We start from the raw sequence: 14,589 nt of genomic DNA, 5'->3' as shown, positions 1-14,589 counted from the left end.
TATATACTGCCCCAGCAGAACTTCTCAAGACAGCATTAAATCATTATGTACCCAGCCAGCGACTCTCTGTGGGGGTTTAGGTAGCCCACTGGGCACATCTGACCTGTGTGGTCTATGGCCAGTCTACCCTTGGTGTCTGGTGTAGAGACTACAATTACCATCATTTTTGTCATCTCAACAAGATCTGTGCAGACATTCAGCCATCAAGGAAACTGGGAGATTTCAGCTCTGAAGCTGCATAATTGTTAATGCTGCTCTGCTGTATAAGACAGGGAAAAACTAAATAATGCAATATATTTACAAAAGTGCTCAACTTTTTATGTAGATTAAAGGGGTTTTCTGGGCTCCCAATATTGATGACCTCAGGATAGCTCATCAATGTCCCATCGGTAGGGGTTTGACACACGGCACAGCGACTACACTTTGAACAGAGCTGTGGTAATTCCAGTGGATGCAGAGAACAGCTGATCTTCGGGATGCTGAGTGATGGATCCTCACAGATCAGATATTGATCATCTATCCTGTGAATAGGTCATCAATATCAGGAGCCTGGAAAACCCCTTTAATTCTACATGTAGATGAAATCCAAGGTGATCATAGTAAGAAAATACACAGCAGATTGAAGACCATAACAATTTTGTCTGTTTGCATAAAAGATGACGTAAATGTTGAAATCTTTAACTCTTATTTACTACCCGGACGTATTTTAGTCCAAAAACACATAGCAAGGCCTGAGGACAAGAACAAGATTCATGCACCAGAGAATTGTGTTTTTTTTTTTTTCTTGCATTTAATATCTTGTTTCAAGATGCAGCAGCGGAATCTCAAGCAGACTTATCTTAGTGAGTTTGTATTGGAAACAACTGGAATCCCATCGTTACAATGGAAGAGATATCATATATATGTCTCTTACATAAATTAATATATGTTAATGAGCAAAAGACAAGCACGGCAGGCAGATCAGTGCTGATAGTCCCAGTTTAAAAAAATGCCTCTGAAGTTACAAAATCCATCTTGTAAGGGAGGCTTTTCGTGAGAAAGAAAAAGCGAGTTAGTATATGTAAATCTCCACATTGCCCTAAGGGTGCGGAGTCATCGGCTGTTGTCATACATGCAGTACACACAGTTTATGTATGTCTCCACAAACAGTGTACATGCAGGTGTGGTATGCCATGTGCATGGGGTGTGTTGTGCCTCATGACCAGTTTGCCATTTGTGAACAATGAAAATATTCCAGTTATGAGCAGAAAACCCTAAAAAAGAAGGAAAAACATATTGTCATTTTTTCTGATAACATAGACACATGATTAAAGTAAATGAAAAGTATTGGGAAACACATCTTAATCATTTGACTCGTGTGTTTTATTCAGCCCCATTACTACAGGTGTGTAAATTCCAGCACCTAGCCATGCAGTCTGCCTGTACAAGCATTTGTGAAAGTATGGGTTGTTCTAAAAATCTCAGTGAATTCCAGTGTGGTTCTATAATAGGATGTCACCACTGCAACAAGATAGTTCATGAAATTTCTTCCCTCCTAGATATTCCACCATCAACTGTGAGTGGTATTATTCCAAACTAGTGCATAAAAGTCACCAATGCTTTGCCGACCCAAAAACTGCAGAGTTATAAACCTCCTATGGCATGCAAGCCTTACTTCACCCAACTTAATGCCAAGCGGAGTGGTGTAAAAAATGCCACCACTGTAGTAGTGGAAAGCGGTCCTTTGGAGTGATGAATCACAATTGGACAATTGTGTGCTCCAACTTTGAAGGGATAGTTTGGAGAAGGCCCTTTTCTGTTCCATCATGACTGTGCCCAGGTTCATGAGGTAGGTCCATAAAGGCATGGTTGGGTTAGTTTGATGTGGAAAAACTTGAAGAGCCTTGACCTCAAACCCATGAACTAGAATGGAGTTTACAAGCCAGGCCCTCTCATCCAACATCAGTTCCTGAAAATTCTCACAAACACATTCCAAAAACTACATATTAATGCCTTTGGATTTAGAATGGGATGTGATAAAAGCTCCTGTAGGTGTAATGTGTAGGTGCCCCAGTAGTTTTGTTCATATAGTGTGTATATGTGATAAAGAGATAGACAGATCTGAAATAAATAGATAGACCGATGGATAGGTTCATAGATGTTATAACAGAGAAACTGCCTAAGGCAGAGTTACAGTAAAGGAAAAGATGCTCCAGAATTGTTATATTACAGAGAATATAAGTATTTATTATTACAGACTGTTAAGATGACCGCTATAATATTTCCTACTTTAAAACTTTAGTTCAATGAATTATGGATTTAAAATAATAACACTTTCCTATATATTTTGTGTTGTTTTTCTGTCGTTCTAATTTCCCAACTAGATGTGTCAGTAAAGGTGACAGTTTTTTTTTTTTTATCTAATAGGAATATATTATCAACTAATTAGTGGCCGACAAGAAATTGAAAAATGTCACAAGTTTCTACAAACCTAGATTGTTACTCACTCATCTGAGTCCTTTTTGCTTTCTTCAATAAATGCAATTGATTCAGATCTGAGACGATTTGTAACTTCATATGTCCGTAGTGTCACTCCAAATATGTCTTCATGATATCTGTTGTCATCCTAAAAATAAAAGACAATAAAATCATGAAAATGCTATAGTTTCAGATCGGAAGGTTTGACCTGTCTTTCACTTATGTTGTCTTATCTTACTCCTGTACTTGTGATTCTTCTCCGACTCCGAGACTCCAAAAAAACAAGCATTACTCCCCTTTTAATTCCCCTGCTGCTCCAGCACGAATGCCCCGGTGGTTGGCTGTGGCAGGCACTTGGGATATCATCGCTGCACAAGGAATATATAATTTTTTTCAGCCAAGTAACCCCTTTTACTGTTATTGCTGATCGTATATGATTACTAAAATATTCTGTGTGTGGAATAAATGTGTTATAACTTTCTTTGTATTATGATCAAAGTTCCAAAGATCATTACTTTATATACAGATTTTCCACAGAACTTTTTTTTTTGATATCACTGTTGGCCTTTGCCTGTTTTTCGTCTTCTGTCTTACAGAACTGTTGATTGAACGTTGATGAGGTGTTCACTGTGCCTGCTAAATGAAGGTATGCACCATTTGTACAAATTAATGGATTTTGAAAAGGACTTAATAGTGGAACTTCAAGAACCTATATGGTACATTTATGAAATCTTGGAAACAGTTGTACGAGAAGCATCTGTAGTGCATTGGGAGTGTAAACTGGACGGTCAAGATAGACAGATGGATGCCAAGATCACCATATAAGAAGAGCTGCTTTGTCTCGGCATCACAAATTGGTTCTGCAGTAGCTCCTGCAGTGACCACCCGGGCCATAAGAAACAATCTACTTTAACCCCTTCAGGACCCTGCCATTTTTCACCTTAAAGGGCTTCTGTCAGCCCACTAAACCGTTTTTTTTTTGTTTACTAATAATCCCTACACTGCGTTTTATGCATACATAAGTTAAATAATCATTTCTGTTCAGTAGAATTTGCTAAAAAGCGATTTTTAAAATATGCAAATTACCTTGCTACCAGCAAGTAGGGCGGCTAAACTGGGACTCCGATCGGAACTCTCCGCTGCCACCAACTGGGGCCATAATATATCTATGGGGGCACAACTGGGGCCATCGTATATGTATGGGGGCACAACTGGGACCGTAATATATGTACGGGGGCACAACTGGGGCCATATTATATGTATAGGGACACATCTGGGGTCATAGTATATGTATGAGGGCACAACTGGGGCCATAATATAAAGATGGGGGCACAACTGGGGCCATAGTATATGGGGGGATTTTAATTAGGAGGGGGGGGGGGGGGGGCCGCACTGGCCACCAATGAATGTAATACAGGGGAGGGAGGGGGGCCGCACTGGCCACCAATGAATTTAAAACTGGGGAGGGAGGGGGGTCTGCCCCCTCCTGCCTGGCAGCACCTGATCTCTTACAGGGGGCTATGATACGCACAATTAACCCCTCAGGTGCGGCACCTGAGGGGTTAATTGTGCGGATCACAGCCCCCTGTAAGAGATCGGGTGCTGCCAGGCAGCAGGGGGCAGTCATGTACACAGTTCTTAGTATATTCTAATTTGAAGCGTCCCCATCACTATCACTACGATCCGTCTGTGTGAAAGTAGCCTACGGACACGGATCACGGACGCGGATGACAATCTTGTGTGCATCTGTTTTTTTTCACGGACCCATTGACTTGAATGGGTCCGCGAACCGTTGTCCGTCCAAAAAATTGGACAGGTCCTATTTTTTTGACGGACAGGAAACACGGATCACGGACGCGGATGAACAACGGTGCATTTTCCGAGTTTTCAACTGACCCATTGAAAGTCAATGGGTCCGCAGAAAATCACGGAAAACAGAACAACGGACACGGATGCACACAACGGTCGTGTGCATGAGGCCTAAAACAGATAGTGAAACCTCCTAAAATAGTTATTACTTTACATTTCGCATATGTCTACTTTATGTTTGGATCATTTTGTAAATTGCATTTATTTTTTTTGAAACGTTAGAAGGCTTAGAAGTTTAGAAGCAAATCTTAAAATTTTAAAGAACATTTCCAAAACCCACTTTTTAAGGACCAGTTCAGGTCTGAAGTCACTTTGTGAGGTTTACATAATAGAAACCACCCATAAATGGCCCCATTTTAGAAACTACGCAAGGTATTCAAAACATATTTTACAAACTTTAAAGGAAAATGTAGATTACATTTCAGAATTTAACTTTTTTGGCAGATTTTCCATTTTAATCCATTTTTTCCAGTAACAAAGCAAGGGTTAACAGCCAAACAAAATCAATATTTATTACCCTGATTCTGTAGTTTACAGAAACAAACCATATGTGGTCGTAAACTGCTGTACGGGCACACGGCAGGACACAGAAGGAAAGGAACGCCATATGGTTTTTGAAAGGCAGATTTCACTGGGATAATTTTAAGTTGCCATGTCACATTTGAATACCCCCTGATGCACCTCTAGAGTAGAAACTCCAAAAAAGTGACGCCATTTTGGAAACAACACTCCTCAAGGTATTGAAAACTGATTTTACAAACTTTGTTAACCCTTTAGGTATTTCACAAGAATTAATGGAAAATGTAGATGAAATTTCAGAATTTCACTTTTTTGGCAGATTTTCCATTTTAATCCTTTTTTTTCTGCTAACAAAACAAGGGTTAACAGCCAAACAAAACTCAATATATATTACTCTGATTTAGTAGTTTATAGAAACACCCCATATGTGGTCTTAAACTGCTGTACGGGCACACGGCAAGGCGCAGAAGAAAAGGAACGCCATATGGTTTTTGGAAGGCAGATTTCACTGGGATAATTTAAAGTTGCCATGTCACATTTGAAGACCCCCTAAAGCACGCCTAGAGTAGAAACTCCAAAAAAGTTACCCCATTTTGGAAACTACAGGATTAGGTGGCAGTTTTGTTGGTACTATTTTAGGGTACATATGATTTTTGGTTGCTCTATATTACACTTTTTGTGAGGCAAGGTAAGAAAAAATAGCTGTTTTGGCACAGTTTATTTTTGTTTTTTACAATTTTCATCTGACAGGTTATATCATGTGCTATTTTTATAGAGCAGGTTGTTATGGACGCAACAGCACCAAATATGACTTTTCTTGGTTGTTTTTTGTCAGTTTTACATAATAAAGCATTTTTAAAAAAATTTTTTTTTTTTGTGTCTCCATATTCTGAAAACCATAGTTTTGGGGTTTTTTGGGCGATTGTCTTAGGTAGGGTCTCATTTTTTGGCGGGATGAGATGACGATTTGATTGGTGCTATTTTGGAGTTCGTATGTCTTTTCGATCGCTTGGTATTACACTTTTTGTGATGTAAGGTGACAAAAAATTGCGTTTTTTACACAGTTTTTTTTTTTTACGGTGTTCATCTGAGGGGTTAGTTTATGTGATATTTTTATACAGCAGGTTGCGTAACAACCTGCTGTATAAAAATATCACATAAACTAACCCCTCAGATGAACACTGTAAAAAAAAAAAACTGTGTAAAAAACGCAATACGTGGCAATACTAATATGTATCTTTTTTTTTTATTTAAGTTTTACACATACGCCTTTTTTTGTCGCTTGGTGTTGCACTTTTTGTGATGTAAGGTGACAAATTATTGTTTTAGCACACTTTTTATTTTATTTTTTCTACGGCGTTCAGGTGAGCGGGTGGATCATGTGATATTTTTATAGAGCCAGTAGTTACAGACACAGAAATTCCCAATATGTCTGGTTTTCATGTGATGCGGAATGCACACGTCCGGTGCCCGTGTATTGCGGACCCGCTGTATGCGGGCCATAATACGGCCACAGGGGGCACACGGTCGTGTGCATGTAGCCTTATTTTGGGAAATAATGTATTTTCTTTACTTGAAACTTTATTTTTTTTATTATGAATACCCTTTTTTTTTTACTTTTTTTTTTTGTCCCACTCTGGAACTTCAACTTCTGGGGTCTGAGCCCCTCTGCAATGCATTACAATGCAACCTGTATTGTAATGCATTGGCTGTCAGCTTTTATGCTGACAGCCTGCCTGTGAGACCCAGCCTAAGGGCTGGATCTCACAGGCTTCCATAGTAGGCAAACTACGATGCCTATGGAAGGCATCGGGCTTGCCTTTTCTGCCATTGGGTCCCCGCCACTGCAGCGCGGGGACCCGATGGGGAAACGGAGGGCAACCGTACTCTCTGCGAACCCTCTGCATGCCACGGTCAGCTTTGACTGCGGCATACAAGGGGTTAACACGCCGGCATCAGTGTTTTCACCAATGCCGGCGTATGCAGCAGGGGCCCGACTGTCAGTGACTGCAAGGTCCGTGCCGCTGATCAGGCGGGCAGCTCCTGCACCTGCCCGATCAGCCCCGCCGTACATGTACGGCGCGGATCCTTAAGGGATTAAGCAGGACTGCATGCACTGACTCCACTAGCTTGTTTGCCACTGATCTGCCAAGAAAGCGTGAGCTGGTACCTCGAGAGAGTCCATCGGAGGCATGGGTGGCAAACAATAATGTTCAGTGATGAAAGCAGGTTCTGCCTTGGTATTATTGATTGCTGCATCAGAGTTCGAAGGAGGGCTGGAGAGGGTCAACTGCCATCATGCACAGTGTGGAGACGCACAGGAACACCATCATGAGAGGAAAATTTGAAGTCAGTTTTGATTGAGTCTGTGTTGGACTACTTTATGCCACATTTATCAAATGTGTGATGTTTGATAAATTTGTCTAACCCTTAGACCTAACACTTTTGTCTAGAGAGTGAGATTGTCCTGGAGTGAGATTTCAACTTTTAAAAAAAAGTCTCAATGATAAATCTGGAGCGAAACTCATTAACACAGCTAACCACACCCACTTTTCCACTCATTACAAAACTGGAGTGCATGTTTTAAAAATGCAAAAAGTCGCAAATTTTGTACAAGTGCAAAAAGGTCGCAAAATTTTGCGCAATTGCTTAGATTTTGCACAAGCAAGTGCAAAAGCCCTATTTTTGTGACTTTTTGATGCCAGAATAATAGAGTGATGGTATGATAAATCAGGGCCTAGGTGTGGAGATGTGATGTTCCAACAAGATAATGCCTACACACACACTGCAATACTACACAATGTGCTCTTTAGGGTACCCAGCAGCTCCCCTGGCCAGTCCGATTAGTATATCTCTCCAGCATCCAAAATGTCTGGGACTGGCTGGGGTCACGGATCTCCCATACATAGCAACCTACAACCACCTTAGCTGAACTGCAGGTCCAAGTCCAAAAGCGTGGAATGTCATACCACAGGAGGATATCCAGCATCTGTATGACCATTAGCATGCCAGAGTAGCAGCCGGTATTGCAGCAAGGAGAGATGCCACCCAGTATTAATGTGACCCTGCCTCTACGTATACCCTGCTGCAGAACCCAAAATAAAGGGTGTTATGTGATCATTGACCAAGCACCTCTAGCAGTTTATACTTTATCAGTCTCAGCTCAATCCCATTAAACAAATATGATCCCTCACTGAAGCAGGTTCTTTATTTTATCACAAGGCACCTTAGGTACTAGTAGAAAGTATTCTGAGGAACATTCAGTCACCAGAATAAACACAGGACAACAATAAGCCAAATCTCTTCACGGCGGACTGAATCACCTAGAAGTGGAGCTGTGTACGCAGCTGGCATTTATAATCGCTCACTTACCCTTAGTTTACTGATGAAGGCTCCTGCTTTTTCGGGGCTCAAGTTCCCACGTTGTTTTACAATCTGATGAAGACTTTTAAGGACATCTCCTGCCATAGTGACGTCCCCACATACATATATGTGCCCTCCCTGCTCCTTTAGGGCTTTGAAGGTCACCTCAGAGAGCTGTTCACGCAAAACATCTTGCACATATTTCTTAAAGTACAAAAAAAAAATGGAAGACTATACGTTAGTGTTTTACTTTTTTTTTTTTATAAATTGTATCTTGACCAGTTATATTTCTGTGCTACAATGTCACATAATCTAGAAAAATCGAAGAAAAAGGGCATGAATTAGGTTAAGGCAAAATTTTTAATGGATTCCTATAAAATTGCAATCACAAATAATACCTGTCATACATAAATTAGAGTCAAAAGAGTGACACTATATACTCTGGTCACTTAAATTATCTCAATTACAATGAGAGTATACAAACCAGAAGCAGTTGTCTAAAAAAAAATTTAACTGACTTCAATACTCTCCTGGTTTAGATTGGTTGGTCCGTCTCTGGATATCGTAGGAATGGGACAGTACCTATCCTTATTACTAACTGCAACATGAGATTGTGGTTCACCTGCTGCAGCTGAACCATGAGGTGACCCCTTCCGGAGCCTGTCCCTCCAAACTAAACGCCCTCTCTGGTAGCACCTCCTACTTTTTATTTTTTTGGTCCACCTTCTCCTGCATTCAGTAGCTTTTTTCCTTTAAGGGAGCAGTGATCTCAAAGTAAAGTGGCAAAGACACCTTTCATTCATTCATTCATCCCTACTTCTAAATTGATGGAAATAAATACAAGCTATAAATCTCTCTAGACCAGGGGTGCCCAACCTGTGGTCTTCCAGCTGTTGCAAAACTACAACTCCCAGCATGCCTGGACAGCCTACAGCTATTAGGGTGTTGAGGGAAGTTTGGATTTAAATATATATGTATATATGCCCTTACATATATGCATGTATATTGGCCCTTTTGCATGGGCCGGTCCAGGTGGTATGGGTGTATACATGGAGATGTATGTATGCCCCCTTGTCAGCATACATCTCTATGTATAATATATCCATATGCAGGTGGGCTTATTACTGCCCATTTATGATATTGTGTATATGTACATGCAGGTAGATGTGCCCCAAACATCTATATGGATGAATATACCTAAGTGCCCCCAGGTTGTGTAGTATGTATATATGTATTGATCAGCCTGGTTCGTTTATGACGTGGGAGTGTGTAATGTTATGTGGCAGCAGCTGGGGGCTTACAGCTTGTGCAGGAAGTCCTTTGTTTCAGCTCTAGCATTCCGTCACACGACCCCACGATGATGTCATCACCCTCCTGTTGAAGAAGGAGGAGGGGGGGCTGCTTTTGGGCTATAAAACCCCCAGCATGGCAGACATGCTGGCTCTTGGATTCCTGGACTGCAATGAGGCACATGGGCGCTGCACCCTGAAGAGAGGCCACATGGCCCTGAAAAATGGCTGAGTACCAACCATCCCCTAACCCCTGGCTGCTGACTTCATGTCTCAGCATTAATCCTTGATGAGCCTGTACCCTGGAAGCAGCCCAGTCACCCCCTGTATAACCCTTGGTTACCCTTAACCTCTCCTGCCCTGAGTCCCCCTATAATCATATATCCCCTGTGTTCCCCCAGGATTGTAGATCCCTCATATCCCCTGTTCCGTAATAACCCCTGGTTATTCCCCGTAGGGATAGTATATTGTCAGGATTGGGTGGGCTGCTGGTAAAGTGCATGCATGTGTATTAGTACAATTGTAGTTAGATGTTGGGGAGGACTGGGGAATGTGTTAGTGTAGTTAGTACCGTAATAGTGTATTGTTACTTATATTGTTGTGTGCTGCTATAAATATATATATCTATTCCATTGATATAGATATATATAATTATAAGCAAATATTAGACTGTGACATATAGTGGGTGAATAAATCCCTGCAGAACATTAACCTCTGCATTGCTCTGTATTAATCCTTGCAGAGCCACCCTTGTGTTTAACTCCTTGTACCCCATAGGGACAGTGATTAGTCAGGCGGGTATGTTACTGATATTTGTGTGTATACGAATGTATTATTGCATTATATAGATAGTGTGTGGGGTGGAATTTTGGATTGTGCTGTGTAGAGTAGTTAGGCTTGTATTGTGTTTATTGTAGTACCATTTCTATACTGCGGTGTGTACTTCTGTATGTATATATATTCATATCCATTGATCTATGAATATATATAGATATAGCATATTGTTCTTGTATAATTGTATTGTGTAATAAATATTCCTTATTGTTCATAATGCAGTGTATGGTGTTTTTACTAGTCGCCGCCGTAGTATAGTGATAGTAAGTCGCACGTAGTGTAGTTCAGTGTAGTGAATAGGCAATCAGAGGTAATCAGTAGTGTTTTATGTTTATTTAGGTATAAATGGGCGGAGTCATCAATAGACGGCTCCTCTCATTTATGAATATTAATTATCGATATTTGCATAAATATTGGTGATTAATATTCCCCCTTAACATAGGGCATGCTGGGAGTTATAGTTTCACAACAACTGGAGAGCCGCAGGTTGAGTATCCTTGCTCTAGACCAGTGTTTCCCAACCAGTGTGCCTCCAGCTGTTGCAAAACTATAACTCCCAGCATGCCCGCACAGCCAAAAGCTGTCCGGGCATGCTGGGAGTTGTAGTTTTGCAACAGCTGGAGGCACACTGGTTGGGAAACACTGCTCTAGACAATGGAGCAGGGAATTCTGGGGGCATTACATATTTATGTTCTATGGAGGGGGAAAGAACTAATTGCAGGGCATTCCGGAGGATACAGGTGCTTGATGAGCTGCTGCCTACCTACACTAAAGGAAACAAGTCCTCCAGATATGTGAGTGCAAACAGTTTTATACTCATGGATTAACCTCTTTAATAATCATACTGTTCCAGCAGTTTTTACTGGAGTCATTGGGGGACCGAAGAAGGCTTGATATAAGTAACAGTTTAAGCTAATGTTGGGCTTGGCATGTTTTTTGCAAAGAAGCTGCTATTAAAAGTCACCCCCTTTTTCTGAGATTTTTTCCTATTACTTACACACACTTCTGCAGATTATATTCTAAAGATTAAGGGTTGATATAGAACACCCTTATACTTTTCAAAAAGAAGAGCTGCGGCATCTGAGGTGTGTAATATTATTTGCAGCAACTGGAACACAATAATGCATATTATACACTGCAGCTACAAAGAGCCACTTTTTTCAGTGGTTGGCACCACCATAAACAGTGCCTGGGTGGTGCCACTCATCTCTGCATAATCTTCAGGTACTGATATCAAAATGTGAGGTTTATACAGATATTTATACAGATCTGTCTATAGAACATTTCTGTCTCGTCTTATACAAAGTTGGTACTTTGATCCCAATCAAAAACATCTATAAACTCTAGGAAATTTCTTTGCCTTACCCTTTCCAAACTCTATTGGGGATTACTGTATCCAGCTTAAAGTGGTTGACCATCTTGGCCACGATAGGAAGAACCCACAGTAAGTGCCGGTATGGGTAAGCAAAATTACGAAAGTGGCCTGGTGGCCACCACTCTGCTGTTTCGGTAACCCCTATAACAGTGAATGGGAGATATGCAAACAGCGTTGCACAGCAGTCTACACTGTTTCCATAACTCCTGAGTTATGGAAGCAACATAGCTTGCTGTGCTATGCTGTGTGTGTGGCTTCCACTCTTCCACTGCTATAAGAGTTAGAGAAACAATGAAGAGAGCGGCCTGCCCGGATGTTTCCATAATTCTGCCCATTCCAAGCCAGCGCTTACCATGGGTTGTTCCAATCTCAGCCATGAAACGCCAAGATGGGACAACACCTTTAAAATTTTCTGAAGGAAGTATATGGTTTATGGTGGGAATCCTGCATTTGACTACCTTTGGTTTATTCGGTTCCCGGGAATACGCTGTGAACAGTTCTTTAAACACTCCTTTGTTCTTTGCAAGCATTGCTTCTTCTTTATAGATATGATCAATCTTTGATTCCCGACATCCAAACACTAGTATCATTGGACAAGGTTTCATTCCTAAAAATATGTAAATCAATCATTTTTAGTGCATATATATTAATACGCCAATATAATATAATTTCATCGAAACAACCTTCATTTCAAATGAAGACAGATAATCTTAATCGGGTACAAGAACAAAGACTCTGATGATTAAGGGGAAGAAAAGGGATTGATCAAGGACTGTGGCATAGTTTTCATTATAGTTTACTGGAGTTACAAATCAACCTCTTTTGGTTCTGATGATGTCCTAGTTTTAGACTGTGTCCTTCTACCATTCTTTATGCTGTAGTTTCACTTAATCAGGGTGACATCTGTATGCATTTGCCAGAAATATAGTTCTTTTTTATGATTATGAATGTGGGGAAATAATATAGAGACAATAAACCATACCATTATCATGGTACAATTTAAGTATGATCCCTAAGCAAAGGGATCTTTCATATTGTCTGTGATGCTCCAAATCTTGAATTTCCGCCTAGGGGCAATGAAATGTTCCTTAAAAGAGAACACATGACTCTTCTATTCTATATGAATCTTCTTCTGAGCAACTCTGAGAAGTTTTTATTTTTATTTGTAGTAATGTGTTCAACAAAGACCTACAGTACAGACCAAAAGTTTGGACACACCTTCTCATTTAAAGAGTTTTCTTTATTTTCATGACTATGAAGGCATCAAAACTATGAATTAACACATGTGGAATTATATACATAACAAACAAGTGTGAAACAACTGAAAATATGTCATATTCTAGGTTCTTCAAAGTAGCCACCTTTTGCTTACTGCTTTTCACACTCTTGGCATTCTCTTGATGAGCTTCAAGAGGTACTCCCCTGAAATGGTCTTCCAACAGTCTTGAAGGAGTTCCCAGAGATGCTTAGCACTTGTTGGCCCTTTTGCCTTTACTCTGCGGTCTAGCTCACCCCAAACCATCTCGATTGAGTTCAGGCCCGGTGACTGTGGAGGCCAGGTCATCTGGCGCAGCACCCCATCACTCTCCTTCATGGTCAAATAGCCCTTACTTTCAACATTTTCCCAATTTTTCGGCTGACTGACTGACCTTCATTTCTTAAAGTAATGATGGCCACTCGTTTTTCTTTACCTAGCTGCTTTTTTCTTGCCATAATACAAATTCTAACAGTCTATTCAGTAGGACTATCAGCTGTGTATCCACCTGACTTCTCCTCAATGCAACTGATGGTCCCAACCCCATTTATAAGGCAAGAAATCACACTTATTAAACCTGACAGGGCACACCTGTGAAGTAGAGTTGAGCGAACACCTGGATGTTCGGGTTAGAGAAGTTCGGCCGAACTTCCCGGAAATGTTCGGGTTCGGGATCCGAACCCGACCCGAACTTCGTCCCGAACCCGAACCCCATTGAAGTCAATGGGGACCCGAACTTTTGGGCACTAAAAAGGCTGTAAAACAGCCCAGGAAAGAGCTAGAGGGCTGCAAAAGGCAGCAACATGTAGGTAAATCCCCTGCAAACAAATGTGGATAGGGAAATGAATTAAAATAAAAATTAAAAAAATAAAAATTAACCAATATCAATTGGACAGAGGTCCCATAGCAGAGAATCTGGCTTCACGTCAGCAGAGAATCAGTCTCTTCATGCCATAGCAGAGAATCTGGCTTCATGTCAGCACAGAATCAGTCTTCATGTCATAGCAGAGAATCAGGCTTCACGTCACCCACCACTGGAACAGGCCACTGTCACACATTTAGGCCCCGGCACCCAGACAGAGGAGAGAGGTCCCGTAACAGAGAATCTGGCCTTATGTCAGCACAGAATCAGTCTTCATGTCATAGCAGAGAATCAGGCTTCACGTCACCTCCACTGGAACAGGCCACTGTCACACATTTAGGCCCCGGCACCCAGACAGAGGAGAGAGGTCCCGTAACAGAGAATCTGGCCTTATGTCAGCGCAGAATCAGTCTTCATGTCATAGCAGAGAATCAGGCTTCACGTCACCCACCACTGGAACAGGCCACTGTCACACATTTAGGCCCCGGCACCCAGACAGAGGAGAGAGGTCCCGTAACAGAGAATCTGGTCTTATGTCAGCACAGAATCAGTCTTCATGTCATAGCAGAGAATCAGGCTTCACGTCACCCACCACTGGAACAGGCCACTGTCACATATTTAGGCCCAGGCACCCAGGCAGAGGAGAGAGGTCCCGTAACAGAGAATCTGGCCTTATGTCAGCACAGAATCAGTCTTCATGTCATAGCAGAGAATCAGGCTTCACGTCACCCACCACTGGAACAGGCCACTGTCACACATTTAGGCC

General features: G+C 41.4%; 1 protein-coding gene across 2 annotated transcripts in view; it reads right to left on the bottom strand.

The window, feature by feature from the left end:
• Positions 1–776: 776 nt before the first annotated feature.
• The window catches only part of NOS1 (nitric oxide synthase 1), a 127,631-nt gene continuing 113,818 nt past the window's right edge, over positions 777–14,589 (bottom strand). The window contains exons 25-28 of one of the 2 annotated variants that reach the window (XM_040420223.1): positions 12,165–12,313; positions 8,218–8,412; positions 2,471–2,605; positions 777–1,253 (exon numbers count right to left, since the gene is read on the bottom strand). In XM_040420223.1, coding sequence (XP_040276157.1) covers positions 2,483–2,605; positions 8,218–8,412; positions 12,165–12,313 — 467 coding nt within the window. In that variant the 3' untranslated portion in view covers positions 777–1,253; positions 2,471–2,482. The remainder of the gene's footprint in view (positions 1,254–2,470; positions 2,606–8,217; positions 8,413–12,164; positions 12,314–14,589) is intronic. The other variant, XM_040420222.1, reaches the window with a different exon arrangement.

Source organism: Bufo bufo, chromosome 2 (genome assembly GCF_905171765.1).
Source record: "Bufo bufo chromosome 2, aBufBuf1.1, whole genome shotgun sequence".
NCBI classification, from domain to species: Eukaryota; Metazoa; Chordata; class Amphibia; order Anura; family Bufonidae; genus Bufo; species Bufo bufo.
The sequence above is the reverse complement of the archived record's forward strand: the minus strand, read 5'-3'. Positions and strand labels throughout refer to the sequence as shown.